Source organism: Chlamydotis macqueenii, chromosome 3, assembly GCF_036417535.1.
Source record: "Chlamydotis macqueenii isolate bChlMac1 chromosome 3, bChlMac1.mat, whole genome shotgun sequence".
NCBI lineage: Eukaryota > Metazoa > Chordata > Aves > Otidiformes > Otididae > Chlamydotis > Chlamydotis macqueenii.
Window position 1 is genome coordinate 68795378 of NC_141558.1, and position 22047 is coordinate 68817424.

At 40.4% G+C, this 22047-nt stretch overlaps 1 protein-coding gene across 22 annotated transcripts in view; it reads left to right on the top strand.

The window, feature by feature from the left end:
* The window catches only part of NRXN1 (neurexin 1), a 747071-nt gene that overhangs the window by 424897 nt on the left and 300127 nt on the right, over nt 1-22047 (top strand). The window contains exon 1 of one of the 22 annotated variants that reach the window (XM_086743393.1): nt 19645-20615. The exons of 18 other annotated variants lie outside the window; for them this stretch is intronic. In XM_086743393.1, the coding sequence (XP_086599519.1) occupies nt 20363-20615 (253 nt within the window). In that variant the 5' untranslated portion in view covers nt 19645-20362. Of the gene's footprint in view, nt 1-19644; nt 20616-22047 lie in introns of those variants that run through there. 3 more of the 22 variants (XM_086743392.1, XM_086743395.1, XM_086743394.1) reach the window with 3 other exon arrangements.

Sequence of the window (22047 nt, forward strand, 5' to 3'; positions counted from 1 at the left end):
ATAGTAGGTATGTTTATATGAGTAAAGTGAACAGGTTTTAAACCCATAGAAATTCCTTTACAGGCATGTTCTTAGTTCTTTAACTTTATTTATTGGAATTTAAATGTATTATACAAGAAAAAATCTTTTTATAGATACTGCAACAGATGGTCAAACACCATGCTTACCTACAATTATATCCAAAATCAGTGTAGATGGTTATATCATCAAAGACAATAAAGGAACAAATGTTCACAAGCAAATCTGAACCATTAGAAATCCAACCTACCCTGCAGAAATCCAGTAGGCCAAGTCCAGAATCTACACCTGGTGCTTTCAAACACTGGAAAATCTGTTAGATTAAAAGAGGGGTTAGAGTTCCTCCCAGCTGAAACAATTCATTAGTTTGTGTAAATGAATTTCAGTCACATCAGCTAAAATCATGGGCTATTTATTTTTTAAATCACAGCTTTAAAAAAATTATTTCTAAGGCAGTGTTTTTAAAACCTTGAAAGTACAATAAACCCTAAAATCATAAAATACTAAGTGTTTTCATTTGGCTAGGAAAAAAATGTTTTAGATAAACCACAACAACCATTTCTTTTGACTGGAAAAAAGCCAGCAAGTCAATTATTTGCTCAGTTCTATTTGCAGCAACAGAAAATAGCCCTAACTTCCATATGGCTGCAGAGGCAAACACTGCTTCAAAGCTGGGTACTTCTGCTCGGAGATGTTTCACGATAGTCTTTCTCACAGGTAGTCAGAATTCTCAGATTATTGGGGTACTTACATAGTCAAACCAGGATTCTAATAGTGCCTAAACATCTGCCTGCAGAGAAAGTGTAAAAGCAGGTGGCTATAGCAGCCCTCATCTTTTCTCAAGTAATTCCTCTCAAGGTTATTACAGGTTGGTTAGCTGATAAAAGGATGCCATTGCATTTGACCTCTCTGAGGCAGATTGAATCAATTTGTGCAACTTGTGTTTTGGTATCTTGCAGTGTAGATAGATAAAAGTATTCTTCAGTATATTTTCCTTTCAACACCAGTGATATGGCTTTCATTGTTGCTCTAAACAAATCACACTCAATCTTGAAACCCTAATTCACGTAGGTAAAGATTAGACTTGACCCATTATTTTGGCTTTTTAAGCACTTGCCTTTGTATCTATTGTCTGTCAAGTTTTCCAGAGCGGTCTGTTCAGTATCATCTCCCTGAAGTGACTGGTTAGAATTTGTTTGTGTGTATGTCTGAGTTGGAGGGAGTGGAAATAAATGGAAAAACTTCCATATTACCTTTTAAAACAAATGTTAATATAAGGAATTATTAACTGTTTAATATTTTTCTTCATCTATATTAATTACAAATCCCTCAATACCATGGTTTATTTTATATTTATTGTTCACAGTTGATATTTGGTAAAATATTTTACAATACAAACTTACTGATTCCTTAATTAAAAAATTTCGTAGAATTAATAATGATTTTGACTAGTTTGCAATTATTTGAAGAGTTTAAAATTCCATGGACATTAACAGGACTGCCTTGAAAAATATCTTTAGAAAAAATAATATATGCCCTTTAAAGAGAGCTTCTTAGGACTGTGCTCTTCAGTTGTTTATTATTTGCTCATGCTGTTCATAAAATTTTAGCCTTCAGCATCACTAACTGAATTGCAGGTGAACCTCACTTTCACTTTTGCTATTTTTTTTAATATATGCTATATTTACTTACAGTAGAAAAGAGAAAGGCAATTAAGGAGAGTGGAGGGAAGATCTTTTTCTCTGCTTCCTTTTGGGAGGAATAACCAAAATGCTGGTACTAATGCTAGCCAGTGTGGAGCACATTCTAACTTAATTCTGTACACAGGTTTCCCAGTGTCATTATCATCAGTGCTAGTATCACTGGTTCTGTATGAGAATCAGTATGAGAGAACAAGCATGCACAAGAAAGGCAGTAAAACTGTATGGCGAATGAGCAGGTCTTACTTGACAAACAAAAGCTCCTAATTTTTCAAAAACATCACAAGGAAGCGTTTGTGAAAATAGCCTAATGGAATGAATCAGGAACATAATTTTTGACTACAGATGTTCTGAAAGGATAAATCAGACCTACTAGGCTTCAAATGACAACTGCAGACTGAATCATCTCTACTCAAAAGTTGTGCAGACCACTGAAAGACACTAAATGGGAATGCCCATCAATAACCCTTGCACCAAAACCCAGCTGATAATTGCTGCAGTTTCTTCTCCCTCCCTCTTTACTGGCTAGCATGGTTCCATAAGGTCTCCTGCATACAGAAAGTGCTGTCACGTGGAGATGATGGAAAGCAGAAGTGAATATTTATTTTCATTCCCTGTGCAATCCTTGTGAACTTATTCCCAATACTTTATATTTTGCATAGCAGGAGAGGAGAGCACTGCTTTGCTAATGGAGTGACACTGCTGAATTCAGTAACAGAGGCTTTACAGAACAAAGACCAACAGTTAGCTAATCTGTGATTGTGACTACATTGTAATTGGACTCCAACTCCTTAATAGTCTACAATGATTTATACTCAGATTGTTCCATGATAATAAAATATCAGATGTGTTTATTAGAAAGTTTCCTAACACAATTTGTAAGCCCAGACATTTGCCTTGTGGAGGGGTTTCATAGTCAAATGTAAATTTAAGGCTATAATCCCTAAATGGTTTGCTATGATTTCTAAACCTGTCAAACAACTTGGCTTGATTTTTCATTTCCAAATGAAAGGTAGAATGCTTTCTTATGGTGAACCCATAGGATTCTTGGCTATTCTAGCTGCATTTAACCCCACTACATTTTCAGAGTTAATCTGAATTTACGGAGAAACTTTTAACTTAGGGCATTGAATATAAAAATATTAAAAACACCACTACTACAGTATTCACTACAGTGAATAATGGTGGGAGTCCCTGTAATTCAGACTGCATCCAGTTAGTGAACTCGAGAGCATTCCCATCTCTGGATCAGATCAGCTCTCTCAGGATGAGATCTCTCATCGTGACCTCTTGGGGTGCACCAAAATCCTGCCTGTGCCTTGGTTTCTGAAGCCAGGGAAGCTGAGCCCATAGACTTGAATGGAGCCACCAAGCCCTCCAAGCTGCATATGCTGTAGATGGAGAAGTGAGAGGTTCCTGAAATTAAAGCTTAGTAAACCTTAGAAATTGAGAGTGGAAAGGAGAAATAGATTGATGCAACTACAGGTCCTGTCAACAATTTAAATCTGCTAGCAACATTGTTACCTGTAATCCATTCTAAGGTTAAAAAAAAAAAAAAAGTCATTCCTAGTGGACTGTCCTGAAAATAAAATTTCATAGCGTTAATCATGTGGTAGTAGGTCTGCATGCTTAAAGTATATTATAAATGTTTCACAAAGCGGCAATAAAGCATGTATTTAGTAAAGGAGACTTGACCCATCCAAAGTATTCCATGATTATTTAGCTAAAGTCTTTCTAAAATGGCTGGGGTTTTTTTAAATTTAAGTAAATTACTCATGAATATGAGATTACTTCAGTATTTATTGCCATAATCAGGAAAGCATATTAAGCAGAAGCTTTCTTTGGGCCTGCTGAGAACCTCTGAAATGTTGCAAAGGATACATAAACCCAAATATAGGGGTTTTTTTTCTTTTTTCTCTGTCACACATACATGTGAGCAAGTGTGTGCACACACACCACGCTCACATTCTTTGTCCTCATTTCATTTCCCCATACTCTGTTTTATAGCTCTGGTGATCTGCCCATCAGTCAATATTCACCACACAGGCTAGCGGAATTCTCAAGACAGCAGAGAAGCCTTTTTTTCTTAATAGGAGGGTAAGCAGTGCAACCTAGTTGTACTGCTGTGGGGCTTTTTTTGTTGTTGTTGGTTTTGGACGGTTTGGTTGTTTGTTTGGGTTTTTGTTGTCTTTTTTTTTTTTTTTAATATTATCCACTGGAAAATGTATTTGGAGAGAAAAGCAACTCATAATGATGTTCTGTTGAAACAAGTGATGCTTGGCTTGCTGAAAACCAGAAGGAAAATAATGTCATAAAAATTGTCCTTGTTCAGGAGTAGTAAGCAAAGATTATATATAATTGGACAGCTATGAATCAATGAAACGGTATACTCTTTCATGCATCTTAGCAAAAAAGTCAAACTTCCTATGTATAAGAAAATAGGATCAGAACACTTTTAGAAAAAAAAAAAGAATTAAGTTTTGTAACTTGGTGTGTTCTGGGATGGAACAAGATGACTTTGATCTTTCCATTTGAAATGTATTCCATTTCAGTCCTGAAGCTTTTCTGCAATATGATGGAAACAGCTTCACTTTCCTTTCCAAGAAAAGGAGCACTAAATTTAAACATCTATTTCATAAGTATATTAAGAGAATAAATAATTACGAATTACTAAATTTTGCTGTCATTTATTCTGCAGTTGCTTGAATCCATTGATAGAATTACAATCTGGTAAATCAAATGTTCTTAGCTTTTATCTTGTATTATATTACAGATTTCTGTTTCTGGGTCCCCTGCTTCTTTTCATTCTCTGGTTCTACTTTCTGCACGTCCTTTTAATACCCCTTCAGTATTTCCTTGACTGTGTGATGGCATCCTATTGGATAGGTTTTTCATATTCCTCTAGTGATGCTTGTTCTTGAATTTGAAGGGTATGACATTGTAGCTGTGAATTTGATTTGATAATAATGAAGTTTATTTTTATCCAACTGTTCTATATTTTTTTCATCATAATTGTATTATTTAGATGCTTTATATTTTCTAGATGTATTATCCTGCTGAAGAATCTGGAATAGAACCATAAACCAAAATTAAGTATTTTTAAATCTATATTTAGAAAATTTAGAAAACTGCTACAAAACAGGAAGGTAATGCAAAAAGTGTCAAGAAAGACTCATATGCTTGAGAAGTATATTTTGTGATAATTTTTTGAATGGAAGTGCAGCTATCAGCAGTGGAGGAGGGAGCTGCAACAGGTTTATTTTTAAGTTGTGGGGATTCACTTACAATATGGATCAAAAGAAACTGTTTCTTTGAAGAACAGTGGATGGGGAATTACTGACAAGAGAGTGTCCTGCTGAAAAGAAATTAAATAGTCATGATGATCTCCGATGAATTTAATAAATGAGGGACAAATATTGAGATACATTACATACTAGCAAACAGGCAAAGTAGTCTCCAAAGAAGGATATAAGCAGTAGGAACTTGCTCTGGAGATACTCTTTCACTCTTCACATTAGTACAACTTACCAGTGAGAGAAAGAAGAAATTATTAATATTAGGAGACTTGTCAAGGGTGTAACAGATGGAGACTTATAGAGACATAACTTTAGAAAGGAACAGGGATTTTCTACACCTTCCTATCCTTATTAACAATAGATCATAACCCTCACCCTCTCCTGTGTTGAGACTATACCCTCATAGCTATTGCAAATAAATTTTACTCAAGCTTTAATTTGAAATTTTAAAGTAAGTTCTTTCAGTCATGTTTTAGTTCACTTTTTAAAGTTTCATGCACAGTTGTACAAATCTGTTCACTGGGTGCTTCTTCATTTAGTACATGTAAGTGGCTGCACATAAGTTCAAACAGGACACCAAGGTATCCAACTATCTGAACTACTCAGGGTTAAGCTACAGAGAAAAAAATTAATTTAGAGCATGATGTTGAGAATATTGTTCAATAAAAGATTGTAGTTCAGTAGAGAATTAAAAAGATTTCAAACTGGAAGTTTTCCTAATAGCATGATTGAAGGATAAATCACATGAGGACGGACTGTTTAATGAATACTATTGGGCCCACTGTGTTCCGGAGCATGACAGTGTTTAAATTTCACGCGTGTCACCAGTCATAGTAAAAAATATGGTCCAGCCTTAGGAAATAAGGTCTAATAGAACATTTTTTGTCAGTGTTAAAAGCTGGCAAATACACACACACATATATATGTACATGTGTATGTCACCTAAAAGATCATATATCACAGGATATTCTTCTAAAACCAAAAGTGGATAATGCAACTTCCTTTCTTTTCTACTCATCTAAAATCTTTGTGCTTGATGCATTTTCTTCTTTCTTGAATTCATTTGGAATTGTTTTGTTTTGTGATCTAGAAGAGGAATTTAAGGTGAAGTGATATTTGCTTTCCTATTCATTTGTTTATTATTGGCATAGATAGGGTTGGTTATTCTCATTTTTGTTTTCTAAGAATGCTTCAAACAGGCAAATAGACCTGTCATCTCTAGTAACATCACAGTGTTGATAAGAAGTTTACTCCTACTTATTTCTGCACCAACTCTGGGCAAGGGGAGGCCTAGAAGGGAATATTTTCATTTCTACAGTTTAACAATTTCCAGCACAAAGGATTTCATGCAGTAGTCCTATTCATAGAAATATAAAGACGAAAGGGACTGGAGGACATCATCCCAGTCCCAAAAAGATAATCAATTACATTTGTGTCATTCTAGAAAGACTTGTGTCTACACGGTTCTGAAATAATTCTAGCAGTGGAGACTCAACTGTCTCCTGAACGATCTTTTATAGCGCATCCCTATCCTTACTGTTGAGAAGGTTTTAATAATATCTACCTTGCATCTTAATTGCTGCAATTTAGCACATTTCTTTTTGTCCTATCCATCATTGTTATTGAGAACAGGTTATTTCCTTATTCTTTTGAAACAGCCTTTCATGTATTTGAAGGCTATTATCATGTTCCATCTCAGTTTTCTCCTCTCTAGCCTGATTCTTTCAAGCTTTGTTGCAGCTCGTGTTCTCTAGACTCTGGTCATGTTGCTCTCCTCACATTTCTCTCAATTGGATCATGTCTGCCTGGAGTGTAATGTCCAAATTTGTACCTGGTATTCCTGCTGAGCCTTTATTAATGCTGAGCTGAAGGCAAGAATTACTCCACATTTTTTGCAGGCTATACTTGTGTTTGTACATTCCAATATGCTGTGAGTAGATGCCGACTCACGGTGTCACCCTGAACCACGTTAAGCATGGAGGCTCACACTGAAATGAAGCAACTGAAGATAAAAGTACCAATCATTTTACCCTTCCACATATCTAGTAGATAAATATGATCGAGGTTTATTGAAGATTGATCAACTGAAAATATACGGTAAAAAGTCCTCATCTTGAAGAAAAATACATTTGCTCTCTACCACAAGAGTGATCAGTGATCAACATTTACTAATTTCAGAGTGCGTGACTCATCTTATTCTCCTACCACTGGAAATTTGGTACTCTTTCTTATTAGGACAGAAATCATGCATTGCGGATTAATGGCCAGGTTTGAGTTAATGCTCTAGGTTTTCTCAGGCCTTGTGTTTATAGTCACCTAAGTCAGGAAATTTCCTGATGAGGTTTATGTATCTATAGCTAAACATTGATGAAGTATCTACTGATCTCATCACTGTGAAGAAAAACCTCAGTGGTACAGCAGTTTGTCCTTTTCATATGAAGAGATTAAATTAGAGATTCTAAATAAATTAACAAAAACTTAACTGTTGTTTACCACCTGGGTCTATATTGAGTAGTGACACAGGAATTCCCTGCTGCTAATTGTATTTACAACCAACATTTTCCCAAACTGTAGCAGTACTGGAACAGAAGAAGAAAACTTCAAATGCATAATTAGAATTTTCCTTCTGGAAAACTAATCTTATGAATCTGCTTATTTCTGAGCTTCTTTACTGGAAGAAAGCCTTTACTGTATTGCTTACACATTATAAATCTCCTTTGATGAAAAAAAAATGAAAGGAGTGCAAACTAACAGTGATACATTTTATAGACCAAAAAACTTTTTCATATACTGAGTTGTATGACTGAAGCCCATCTTGACTAGAGAAGTTACTTTAGAAGTTTTTAAGGCTGTAAGCTATTTTCCCCAGTGCAATTCAATAGCTCATTACCAGTTAAATATAATTATATTTTACTGTATATAGATCCAGTCTTCTGGAGGAATTCCAGAAGAAGCAAATGCACTTGTGTGATATACTGTATATCTAATGGATATTTATTTTAATGGCATAAACATTGCTCTAAATCTCTTTTTGCATTAATGACAAATGAATCATTAGCGCGAAGTAGGTGAGAATTAAAAATGGCTTCTTATAATTGATAGCTTATATTGATTTTGCTGGAATGTTTTGACACTAAGGTAGCGTCCAGGCCTTTGGCTTGTGTAAATTCCATTCAGATCAATGGGATGTTGGCTGAAACCATCCAACAACCTGTCCTTCAACTGTCACTTTGTGGCTTTCCACCATAGCATGCATACTGGAGCTCAAAAGTATGTAGCATTGTATAATATATGTATATATGTATAGGCATTGCTCTTGCGTATGTTGTAATTCACAAACCCTTTTGTGTGATTGCAGTCCTGGTATAGAAGTTCACCCTTGGTGAAACTAGGGTTGCTCATTGTCCCATACAATTGAAGTGCAAATGCTGCTTTTTGCTGCAATTGGAAGGTGAGAAATAGGGGTCTTGGTCCCAAGTTTTGTGTTAGGTAATGTGATTGAAGGTAGGCATATCCCCCTTTTATGCAACAAAATGCAGAGCACATGCCCTGTTATGTACCCAATGGACAGACTGATATCCCTGTTGGGTGCTTGATACAGAGGGTTTATCTTCTACCACTTGACCTGATGCAGGTAGTGTGCCCACATCTGACACTGAGCTTTACCACTAATAATGTAAGTTTAAATCTGGCAACACAACAGTGATTAATATTTAGGGTAGAGCAATTGTATTTTCATTAAAGCCAGCTTACGGGAGCAAAGTAAGTGGAAACTGAGGTTCTTAGTACCAAGTATTGTAAGTTTATATCATAATATTTAATCTTCCTTCAGTACTTCTGCATTCCTTGGGTAGGAATGGAATGAAAAAAAAGGTGAAGGCTTTCAGGGCATTACTTCGAAGCAGGAGTTTTATTGAGTAAAGTACCTTAATTTGAGCTGTAGGAATGAACTAATTTTAAGTTTAGAGGCAGTTTTGAAAATAAAGTATTTGAGAGAAGATTATTTCAATCCCAACTAAAATATAGTGTCAAAGAAAAAGCATTTGATTTTTTTTAAACAAAGACCACAAAAAAAAAATTTAAAGGAACATTGTTTTAAAACTGAAATACTTTTTTAAAATGTGAGTCTTTAATTTTAGTAATGTGTTTCCTTTATTTTTCACTACAAATATTTTGAGACCTTTTCATGTTACCAAATGAAAAAAAAACAAAGCTTCACTTACAAGTTTTTTCTCAGTTCCACTGCTTTCACTACTTTATAAAGCACATTGATATATCTGGATGAGAAGGACTACACTGATGCCAATTTTTTTTTTTTTAAACAAAGCAGCTACAAATCAGTAGCGTATACAGTACCAACTCCACTAACAAAACAACAGTTTTGTAAGAGGCAAGGATATGGAAAACCCATGATAATTCATATTATGTGATTGTCTTCCTCCAGTGCGTGGCATAATTCTGATTAAAATTACTGGCAGTACTTTATGTGCATCAAAGGAAAAACAGCTCCAGGAACTGACATCCTGTTAAATGTGGAAGAGCTATTATAGGCTGGTGGTTCAATATGGTGGTTTTTGAAAACTTCCTAACGAAAGCCCTAAGCGTTTCTGGGCAGTAATTCTGAACTCTGCACCAAAGACGGCCAGCCGTGCACCCATATTTTCTATTGAAATTTATTACAGTTTTAGCATGTGCAAAGATTCAGAGAGCAGGTTTCAGGCTGTTATCCTTTTTACGGCCCCATTCTTCTCATTTTACTTGTTAGAAACAAATTTAGATCCAAGGGTGTTAAAAGAAAACTGCTAGCTTTCTAAGCCTTTAAAAATATGTATGCATCGTTTTTTTTTTTTTCTGCAAGTACATCTTTTATTATGCACTGAAATAAATAGGTAAAATCAGTCAAGTTTTGATAGAGCCTTAAAGTTGCAGCTGGAGTCTTGCATTTTCCTTCCTGTTACAACCTGTGTTTAAAAGATAAGTTGGTTGTGACTCTTCATTTTAATTATATAGTGGGTGTCTTGTCTTTGCTAGGAAAATGTTTAATGTAATTCATTGAAAACCAAAACACAGGTATGAATTAAATGATTCTGTGTTTCCAGTCTCGTGATAGCTGCATCTATTGTTTGCATATACGCTAAGGAGAACGAGCTTGGTCCAACAAAGTTCCTTTACAGTGATAATCCTTTCACATACAAGTTGTCTGATTAAGGGAAGTCGATCAGATGTTTACAGGATTCCCATTTATCCATGCATAAAAACCGAGGCAGGCCCACGTGTCCATGATTATTACGAACATTGACATTTGTCAAGGAGCGATCTCCAAGTGCTTTAAACACAGTATTGGCTTTAACACTGACTGGATTGTTCCTGTGAGAGCTTTATAGATACAAACCTGTCGGTGTAGAAGACTTAATCCTGCAGTGCACTGTTTAATAGCGCTTGAAGATGAAAGCCTCTGAAACCTTTTAGCACTGGTGTGAAGGGGGTCATTCTGGTGAGCCTCACTCCTGCAAATAGTCTTTACCCTTGTGACTGATAACATTGACGTAGCTTGTCAATTACCTATTAAGTGACTAATGGTTTGTAGTGATTTGCCGGAGGCTGCACTTAAAAAGCTGTGGCAGAGGCAGGTGTAGAACTTCCATCTTTTCCATACTACCAAAGGGAAGTGTAGGATAATGTTTTAGATGAGGGTATGGTACATCACCTGGGTGCCTAGCCATGTATCATCACCGAAGTAGGTAATTTTACAGTGTCACTGGGTGAGAGATGTGTACTGTGACAGCACAATGTAGGTAGCTGTCTTTATTTGAATGCTTCAACAAAAGTTTGTGTATTTTCTGTATGATAATCCCCTATATTTGTCCTTAGGAAAATAACAGAATGCATATATCACCGGATATTCTGCCTCATTAAGTTAATTATCTTTGGCTTCTATAGTAGCTACCTGTAGTAGCTTAAATTTTCTTGCCCTATCAATAGGCCTTCTCAAAGAAGTACAACATAAAGGGTTTTGTCTCTATTATCGATTGACTCGAAAGTGATGTGTTTGGGACTCTGCTGAAGCTTCTCTAGTGACTATTTATTTAAATTGGGAGAAAAAAAATGTTATTATTTGAAAAAAAAAACAAAAAAACAAAAAAACAAACTAGAACTTTCATTTAACATTACAAAAGAGGGCATTGCTTAATCCCTGAAGTAGGAAATTGCTTTTCTTCATGATCCATTGCTTTCATACTGTTTTTGGCTGCTGGTGCTGAAGGAAAGAAAAACTATGTTCGCACTCTGTTTTCACTGTATCTATTTTCTTGTCCTCTACAAAAGCTTGGCTGCTTATTTGTTGTTGAAGTAAATAAAGGGAGGGGAGAGCTTGGCTATGAAAGGATCTTTTTGTCTCAAATGGGCATTTGCAAATATGGAAGCAAAGCAAAACCTTATGTGCGAAACTGACAAAAGGAAATTAAGGATTTGAAATAGTGTATCAAAGCTGAAATATATGAGATATTGCTATTCTTTCAGATGCCATTATGGGTTTATACCTAAATTCAGCAGCGTGTTCCCAGAAGATGAATGTTGCTAGGGAGTGTTTTTTCTTGTGTTCTGATCTTATACATATACAGAGAGAAAGAAAATGACAATTAAAAGCAAAAGGCATGGTATCTGAAAATGATGGTATCTTGTTTCACCTTGCTTAAAACTCATTCTTTTTTGTTAAAATCACCTATTGTTTTATTGCTTCTAATATGCATTACAAAAATAGAGCATGTTACAGCTCAGGGCTGGAAAACACTAATGGACTGTAACTAAGGAATGATTATTTAACTCCAGAAGTTACAATATTTAGTTAATGATTCCTTGACATTGTCAGGACAGGTCACAGAATGCACTTTAAAGTAATTATAAGTTAGCAGCAGTGATTTATATTTTTCCCCTAGCAACAGCAGTAGAAGTTGTATTTTTCTCGTATCAGTGGTGACTCTTCTTTTTTTAATCTGATGGATTTTTTTTTTTAAAAAAATCCATTTAGTCTTGCAAATCATAATCAAAGGTTATGCTAGCAAAATAGCAATCTGGAAATAATTGTGATAGTGAGTTTTTGATACTGGTATGTAACAGAAGAGATACATGTAGGTTTTATTTTGAGTTTTTTCTTGTGCTAGCTCTATGAGGAAAATAGCAAGACCACACCATATGCCCAATAAAAGCTTCATTAGAAAAGCATTAGTAGATTAATCCAACTTACTCTGTGGTTTATTTTATTTAGAATGTAATAAGGTAAGTTCATTACTTTGCAGACTTAATATTTTCTACTGTACCTCAAAGCAAGCAGTAACAATTCCCCTGAGACTCTGCAGATCTCACTAACACCTGTCAAGATAAACACATGGCTCTCTAGGGGAATCATCTTGGCAACATAACTGAGGAAATCTGCAAAAAAAGAAAGTCTTTCACACACAGAAGAGTGTAACACAGTATAAACTTGATTAATGATTTTTCACATGCCTCTGAGGTCATATATCTCTTTAAAGTGGAAAAAAAAAGTCAAATCAATCTCTGAAGAACAAATATTTTGGAATGTACAATACTGCATTTGAAATGCATTTTAAAGAACTTGAAGGATGTAGAATAATTATGCAATTTGAATTGAGCCTCAGAAAGGCTGTCTGAGACCAGCAATTGAGCCTCCCTCCCCCTAGGGCTAATATATTAGATTACAAGGATTATTGTAGTGCCAGTATTTGTGCCACTACATTTAAGATTATGTCAACATTTCCATTTTAAACCTGTATGTTCAGAGCTTCATAACTCAGCTATAGAAAATTTGCTTGGTACTACAAATAAATACAGCTTCTGCACAATAGTGACACATTTTCTGGGAGAAAAAAAGAAAGAAAGAAAGAAGCTTACACTTAAATAAGTATTTGGACATTTTAAAGTTATGAATGCTGAAAGTTAATGCCATCTTCTTACAACTCTGCTTTTAAATTCAGTAATTTCTACAGCTGACTGGAGTCTTGAACTAGAAGAGTGGACAGAATGGCAGCAGGCTGTACCTTACTCCTTTCTTTGCCAACATTGTTAGGACTAATACCTTCACAGAAGGCAGGAGGTGGAACTCCACTGTACATCCTCTTCTCCGCTAAGGCCAGGAAGGGAGTGGAGGTGTGGTGACGATTGTGAATCATGATAGATGATATCTTAGAGATCCTGGTAGGAAAATTTGCTTAAAAATGCACTCCTGGCTGTTACTAATTTTAGGCACTCCACAAACATCATTTAGGGCTCTCCTGGCTACCACTGGGCTTCCTACAAAAAAAAAAAAAAAAAAAAAAAAAAAGGTAATCAGTGTTGACTTGCAAGGTCTTTAAACGCAATTTTCCCATTTTAGGGCTGTTGTGGTTTGAGTATAGTGTGAGCTTGGCCCTGACATGGCATTTAATATCTCAGGTATTATGTACGCTACAGCAACAACAAGAGCTGCAAACAACTCAGTACACACTCTTCCTGTTTGTGGAGGCCTTTACAAACAAACAGGCTTTGCATATACTTTGTATGCTTGTGCTGGATATAAAAGGACACAACAGTGGATTCCGTTATTGGCATCTGTCACTGATCTCATCAAACTTCTTGATGACTAATTTGCAACCTATTTTTGTGGTTCTTTTTGTGCGTGTGTGTGTTTCTCTAGCTGGAGTATTTGCTGAGGAGTTCAAATTAGTAGCATTCAAGCTGTAGTCAGGGATCTCTCTTTTCTGCGGCAATGCAGTGCCAATTCCTGCGACAGCACTGGTAGAAAACCGAGGGACTTTTGCAGGTTCTGCAGCAGTCTAATTGCCCATAGAATTAACTGCTCATGCAGTATTCCAGAGAGATCATGAATACAGCCTGCCCTGCTCGATACAGGACTACAAATCTCTTAAATACCTCCATGTATATACATGTTGATTTGATCTTAATATATATTGGAATGAAACAGGGAACCTTGATGAAGTGTTAGCACCCTTTGTGAAAAAAAAAAAAAAAAAGAAGAAGAATATATGTAACTAAATGGCCTTGCATCACGGGCAGCAAAAGACAACTCCTGCTGGAGTATGAGGCATCCTCCTCAAGGCAGGTCAAACCAGGGCTAACGCAAGCAACTGTAGATGGACTTGGCAAAGTGCCCTGACGACTGATGGACCAACCAGGGTTATGTCAGACCAAGAGGGAGCTTCCTTTCAGAGTCAAAATTCCCCATTGGAAAATGTTCTCCTACCAGACCGTTCTATTCTAAACTGAAAGGATCTGGCTTATGTGCATAGTTTCAATAAAATGAAACAAAATAAAAATCAGCTTGCTTTTGACAGCAAGGAATAGAGAGAAAGATATTATTTCTGACTTTATACACGCAGAGTCAAGAAACATTTATTATGAAGATTTAAGCCTATTCAGATGGACAGATTTATGGACAGAAAGACATATTAACTCTACTGGGATTTATTTTGTACTATACATACGGAGAGAATAGCTGCACTACAGAGAAAGTAGCCAAAGTATTTCCATCATAAACTCCCCTTTTTTTTTCTTCTTACATGATCACAAAAAAAAAATTAATTTCTATGTATTTTATGGCTGCACAAATACTCCATCCATCTCTCCTAGAATTCTATTTTTTACCTTCGAAGTTGTAGTTCACATGATAAAGTTTATTGGCTTCCTTACTAAACTAAAGGGTTTTTGTCCTAAGTTATGTAGGGTTAGGACAAACACAGACCACAGTTAGACATGGATGACAGGCCTAGGTTCAGTATCTTGCAATTCATTGACTTTTGAAAGAAACATTCTCTGCTGTTTAAAAGAGAAAAATTAACACCTTCAGCGTAATCAGACATGTTTAGTATTGGGAGATCCAGTGTATAGGTTATTAAATTTATCAGAGATATAGTGGTAAGTGGAAACCTTAGCTTGAACATTTTCTTCCCTAAGCCTCTAGTATGGATAAACACAAATTCTGGCCTGCTTAATTGCAATCACAAAATGTCCACAGCTTTTCAAATGAAGTGAGATTCCATACCCAGCAGTTGAGAAAAGCTATAACAGAAAAACATAGCGAGCGTGTTACAGTGTTCACCTATCTGTATTCCCTGTAATACAGATACGTCTTTGTGGAGGTTTTTATTCTATCTGAGTTTACTGAACAGCACTTGAGCTTCAGGAGTTTAAGAGTGGATGTTGCAACACTAAATGCAGGATTTCATCTCTGGAGAAGAGAGGTAGCCAGAGAAGTCTGGTTGCATAAGGCAGCACTTAATCTAAAGGAGCCCTGAATTTAACTGACAACTTCTGCTAGCCTAAGGCATGCTCTGCACTTAAGTTTTGCTGGTGTTGCCAAAGTTGGTTATCTTAATTGATATAGCAGTATTGACAAGAATCAGGATGCAGGGAGACATGGTTGTACCAGCAAGAAGTATCTGATTTTATCCGAGGAAGCAATATAAATTACACTCATGGATGTGTTTTTTTTTTCCGTTTGTATAAATCTTATTTAGGAGCATTTGCTGTTTATAGGATAATGGCGTCAGAAGAAGCCAGGAAAATATGTGTTTTTATAACTAAGGATATTCTTGCTCATAAACTTAGGAACCTACTGGTACTAATAGAGATGACTTGGTGAAAATAACTTGATTAAAATTCACATTGCCTATCAATGTGACCTGCACAGGGTAAGTGTTAAATGGGGTTAAAAAACCCTATTGAACTAGCTTCACTGAGCTAAGTTTCCAAAATACTAAAAACTACCTTGTGAACACTATAGTTTATTTTCACACTTTATTTGCTATCCCTGCAATAGAGCATTTACTTGTTTACACAAACTGGTTTATTGACTTCTTTTGTACCACTTCTTCCTTCTTTGAGTGAACCTTCACAGACTGGTACCACAATGTTGATTGTGCTGGAGTACGTGATTCTGTGTCCCTGGGGATTAAAACCAGATTATTTCAACTTCAGCTAGTCCTCAGCTAACAAAGATTCATACTCTTATGTCAGCAGGGGGTAAAAAAGAAAGTATTTTAAATAAGAAATTCTGCTTACCATTGGTTTTCATAATGTTTACTTGCAGATGCTTTTAACTTTTACTTTTCATTAAAAAGCTTAACTCCAAGTGCTAAGACACCCAATTAAGCTTTTAAAATAAAACATGAAAAGACTAGAAGTATCTGACTACCAAGATTTGCTTCAAATTGGAGAGAAGTGCTTGCTGTCACCACAAAAAAAAAAACTGAGCAAGAGAGGATTTTACTTCCTAGAATGTCCTCCTTTTGCCTTCCTGTTCCCATCTGCATTTCATTTGCTTTCATACACACTACCTTCCTCACCTTCCTTTCCCCTTCCTGTTACTCTTTCAATTTTCAATATTTTAATGATATTTTCTGCAAATTACTGCTCCCCATTTCCCCCTTGTGCACTACATTAGATCAACCTTTCTCCTCCCTGAAACTTGGGCAGCCCCCCTTCTTGTTTCTCTCTGCGGTTCAGAGTGCAGAGCCAGGAAAATGTCAAACGGTATTAAAATTAGAGTTAGTACACAGGAGGTGCCGAGCACACTGTCAGACCCAGAAAAGGATGCCTACTTAGGCGTCAGTCTCCCCCTTCACATTTTAAGCAGGTCCTTAAATAAAAGTCAGACACCTAAATAGCCTTGTGGAGACTGGCCTTTGTGTCCTCAACTCTTGGTTTGGGTAGGCAGCAGCAAAATAATCCTTAATTTAACAGTCCCTAAGTAGTGTTTAACGTCATAATGTAACACCTAAAAATGACCCATTATAATCTATCTGATGAAAAAACTTCTCTAAGCAGTCTCCAAACACAAATTTAAACTAGAAACTTTAGTGGCAGTTATGTGTGTGCACTGCATAAATAGTACATATTTAATAATGCTGAGCACTTAAACACCCTCTTTATCTTCAGTAAAATATTAAATGAAGTACCTTTGAAGTACCTAAACATTTTATTCATTTGTCCTTGCTATTTAAGCACTTTAGGCCGCTCTGATGCAGTAGATGGCAGATGGAGTAAGAATTTAGATTAAGGTGCTCAAGCTACAAACATACCCAACAACACAGAGAAAGAAGAACGCTTACGCAAAGTCCTGCTCTATCCACACTGAAGTGTATCTTAGTTGAATTAAACTGTGCTCAGGCTGAAACGGACCCATGGAAAGCCTCTGTTGCAAAGTTGTAGCTAACGGGAAACCCGCAACGGGGCACCAGCCATGCTTTCCTGGGTGCCAACAGGGAAACTCCCACCGAGAGGCAGCGGAAGGCCACTCCTGATGGAGACTTTAATGCAGCCGAGTGGAAGTTGGAGTCTACACGGGCCTTGCCAACTGAAGTTGCATTCGAACGACTGCGTTGCCAACTATATCGTTACACAGTTGGCAATACCGGCTTCCTATTTCAGAGAAGCCATAACAATTTAAAGTTACTAGTCTGTAGGATGTCTGGAATCATTAAGAACAGTGACTTAACTACCGTGTGTTTCTAAAACGGCAGCGGCGTGTGAACAGTTTACTGGAAAACTGGTTCCAGTGACTGACTGAAATATTTTGTTTCCTGAGTAAGACTGATAGGAAACCTAGTGGTATTTATGGATAGAATTTCCAACACAAATTACTTGCATGTACAGGAAATATCCATCAGGGGCTTTAATTTTAGGACAGCTGGTGAATCCAGGCTGACGTTTCTTGAAGCTTTCATTTTTTCCACTTTCCTTAACTCTGAAGCTTAGAGAATGTACCGCATTTTACTTTTCCAGAGGCGACAGTGCACGGCAGTTGCAAGCCGACAGTTTGGAAAATCGGGGCTTCTTACTTCTAAGGCTTCTTGAGACAGGTTGGAAAAGTCACTGCCTTCCTTAGAAGCTGCCTTTCCCCGTAGCAAGGCGGGGGTGGTAGAGGACAACCCCTGGCCAAGAGGACGGCTCTCCCGGGACCACCGGGGGACCACCCCGCACCGCCCCTCCGGCGCTTGCGGGCTTCCTCCAGCGCTTACGTGCGCTTCCAGCAAGCGCAGAAAGGGCTCGGGCGCTGAGCCTCTGGGGGGTTTTGTTTTCCCTTGAGCGTTTTCATCGTTGCGTTAGGACCTTTTTACAGTTTACCTCAGCACCTTCGCAAAACTTCAGGTGCGCGGTTGCAGGGCAGGCGGGGAGGGGTGCAAAGCGCCCCGCCCCCGGGGCAGAGCAGGGGGTGCTCCTCCCTCGCCCCTGCGCCGCAGGGTGCGGGGCTCTTTCGCCGCTCTGTACGTTCCTCGGCCCAACGCCGCGGTGAGGGGCGCTTCTCCTCGCTTGGGGAAGCGATCGGCCCTGGGCTGAGCAGAACCAGGGCGAAACGCCTTTCTCTTTCCTAAGCCTACGCAGCTGAGTGAGGGTTGCGACTTCCTTTCGCATCCGTCTGGCTTAGAAAAGTGCCTCAGCAAATTGCAGTGGCTTTCGTTTAAATTGAGGCGAACGGTACAAAAAAAAAAAAAAAGCATTCTCACACCCACTGCTCGCCCTCTCCCTTTCACGCATCCGCACCCGTGATCTCATGCTGCTGAAGGCACGGCACAAAATCTACGGCAGGCTGGAAGCGGTGGAGGAGGTGGGGAGAGGCGGGAGTGCGGGGCTGGCACGCCCGGCGGTGCCCAGGTGCGGTACCGCAGGGGCTGCGCCCCCCGCCGCTGGCTCCGGGGCGGGGAAGCAGGGTCCGCCGAGGGGGGAAATGTTTTGGTTGTTTTTTTTTTTTTTTTTTTCCCTCGGAATGCAGACCTTCGGGTTTAAACGTGACATCTCCCAACCTCGGCTGCAGGGAGGTGGGGGGTGGAGCAAGCCCTGCTCGGTGTTTTCGGGGCAGGCGCCGGTACGCACCCGAGGGTCGATGCGGGCGCGGCCGGCACCGCCCTGCAGCTGGGGCGTGGGCAGAGCGGGGGGCTCAGCCCAGGAATGGGTTTTTTTCAGCCCAGTTTGCGGCTCCGCCTGCGGTGGGCAGCCGAGGTGCTGTAGTTGAGCAGTGCCGGAAAAAAAAAAAAAAAAAAGAAAAAAAAAAAGAAAAAAAATCCAAACAACACACTGGTAACTCTTTGTTAGACGCCTTGTGTGTAATTACCGGATAATCAAAGCTGATGCTTGACCAGACAGAGGGAAACATCTGATGGGAGAAGTTTAGGCCAATTAAAAGACCCGAAATCGTTCCTTTTAAGATGAAAGTGGGCTTTCAAGACACTGGCACATCTAAACTGTCAGAGGAGGGGAGATGCTCCCGCCGCGCTGCTGACTCCGCGGCGCGGATGGCTGGCGGGTGGGGAAGCGCGGCGTGTGCCCGCGTGTGTGCGTGTGCCCGCGTGTCCCCTCCGCACCGCCCCAGCCGTGTTCTGGCAGCGCAGGGCTCCCGAAAGGGAGAGACGAGGCAGCGCGACTGTGTGGGAGCTGAACTCAGCCTCCCTCTTTAACATAGGCTCGTCCTCTGCATTGCATCCAAGCCTCGGTGATTTGCTGTTTGGGGACGGCAGATTTGCATAGCCCTGCTCTTCGCGAGCACGGGGTTTGGGTTTTCTTTTTTTTTTTTTCTTTTTTTTTTTTTTTCGGGGGGGGGTGTTTGATTTTTTTTTTTTTTTGGTCTTCTTCCCAGCTTCTTTCATAAGGGTGCACTATTCTCCCTGAAAACATCCTCGGGTGTTACTGTCAATAGTCAGACCATTGAGATTGCCGGAGCAGCCTGATTATTGTCTGGCAGCGTATGCGAGTGTGTGCGAGTGCGTGTGTGTGCGAGTGTGTGCGCGCCGGCGGAGAGCTCGCTGGGTGAGGGCTCACCAGTTTGGAGATGAATGGAGGGAAGAGCAGCAGTTTGATTTTTTTTTTTTTTTTCTCCTCCGCTTTCCCAGCGCCGGCTGGTGGGGTGGCATCCCCTTTCTTCTTTCTGAGCGGCAATGTGGCATGATTGGCTGCACGGTGGATTACTGAGGATGGGGGAACGCTTGGCACTCTCGTAGCCCTTGCGACTGTGGAGTATTGTTACCGAGCACCAGCCCCGGGAAAGCTGAAACTAGCGATTGTTTGAGCGCGGGGCTTTTCCCCCTTTTCCACCTCTTTCCGAAGGCTCTGAACTGCCCGGATTCTCCGCCTCTGACTATGTCTCGGATTGTTTTGGGTAGAAGAAGACCTGGAGAAAAGGATCCCCACAAGCTTTCCCAAAGGGAAGAGATGGCTCGCCTGGTGCGGTGAGCTGCGGCCAGCGCCTGTGTGCGAGCGCGCCCCTCTCTAAAGTTTCCCCCCTCCGCTCTGGCCGCCGCTCCTCCCGGGGAAGCGGCGGGCCGGCTCGCCGTGGACCGGAGGATGGGGGGGCTGCCCCTGAGGAGCAGCCCGGAGCCGGGACCCTCCGTGGGCAGCAGCAGCAGCGCCGGGGGCCGCTTGGCCCTGCTCTGGATAGTCCCACTCACCCTCAGCGGCCTCCTTGGGGTGGCGTGGGGCGCCTCCAGTTTGGGCGCTCACCACGTTCACCATTTCCATGGCAGCAGCAGCAGCAGCAAGCATCATTCAGTGCCTATCGCTATCTACAGGTCGCCGGCTTCCTTGCGAGGCGGACACGGTGGGTTCGGACGCCGCTCGGTACCTGGCATGGTCGGGTGTGCGGGCTGCCGGGACCTGGTCGGTGGGAGGAAGAGGAGGGCGGAGGGGGGAGGCAGAAGGGCTGCGGGGCCCGTCCCGCCAGCAGTCCCGTCGGGCGGGGTGCGGGCCCGTCCCGCTGCTCCCGGCTCGGGGTCCAGGAGCCGGAGGGAGCCGGGGGCGCTGCCGGGGCAGCCCAGGGTTGCTGGGCATCCCTGGGGGCCGGCAGCGTCGTCGTACCGGTGCTGGGCGCCCCGTGGAGGCTCGGGGGGAGCGGGCTACTCTCCCGCACCCCCCCCCCCCCCCGCCACCCCGCTCCCCACGCCGCCGCAAACGGAGCCGAGCGGGAAGCCCGGTTCTCTGCCGCCCTTGCCGACCCCCTGCTTGCCCCAGCCCGGACACAGACAGGCACACAGAGGGGAGGGAGCTGCCGTCCCCACCCCCGGCGGGTCCTGGGACTCGGCGAGAGGCCAGGCAGGGCGCCGAGAGACCCCATTGAGGGGCGGGGAGGGAGCCGGTGCGCTGCTCGAATTGCTGGCTGTGGTCATGCTCCTTCCAATTCATTGCCTCGGTCGAAAGTCGATGAACTAAAAGCAAAGGTCAGCTAATTCTGCCAGAGATCGGGGAAGAAGGAAGCGGTTAGGCACTGAGAAGGGGAGATAACGCCCACCGTAGTGGTCAGGAAAAGGATGAAGATGAATTTTTTTTCAGCTCCAAATTCAGGTCTTGCTTAAGAATTACAGTGCTCCGGTACTTAGTTTCCGAAGTGACAGGAAGCTGCTTCAGTGCCCTTTAAACAGCCCTGTTACAGTTTTTTCTCTTTGCATGCACACTTACGTGAACCTGTACATAAATACATGCAAAACAGATACGCATATGTTCAGCGTTACCAGAAGCTGTGAAAGAAAGCGAAACACCAGACTGCGTTTTAAGGGTTTAAACCCAAAGCCTCCCTTTGTCACTGAGTGAGGGAAGAAAAAAAAAAAAAGATAAAGAAAAACCCTTGTTGGCTTCTGATTAGATTGTACTGCTTCATTCTTCTTCATTTTCTTATCTTGCCTTGCTTCATTTGCACCATCATGCGATGTCATTTACGAGGTTTGCAAAGTAAAAACCAGATCTTATACTTAACCTTTGCATCTCTACGCAATATGTCCCAGTTTCAGGCATGAGGTTGTTAGGATTTATTGGATATTTTTTTCCCCCCAGTGATTAACAGTGCTGGCGTTAGTGGATATGATAGTATTGTTCACCTGAAAATTTCCACTGTGTGCTAAATAGCCTTTAATACTCAATTTCTAGAAAAGGCAAAGTGCACAGAAATGTCCTTTCTTAAGCATTTTGTTAATTAAAAAAAAAAAAAAAAGAAGTTAGACATCTGGTCTTATTAAAGAAAAAAAAAAGAGAGAGAGACT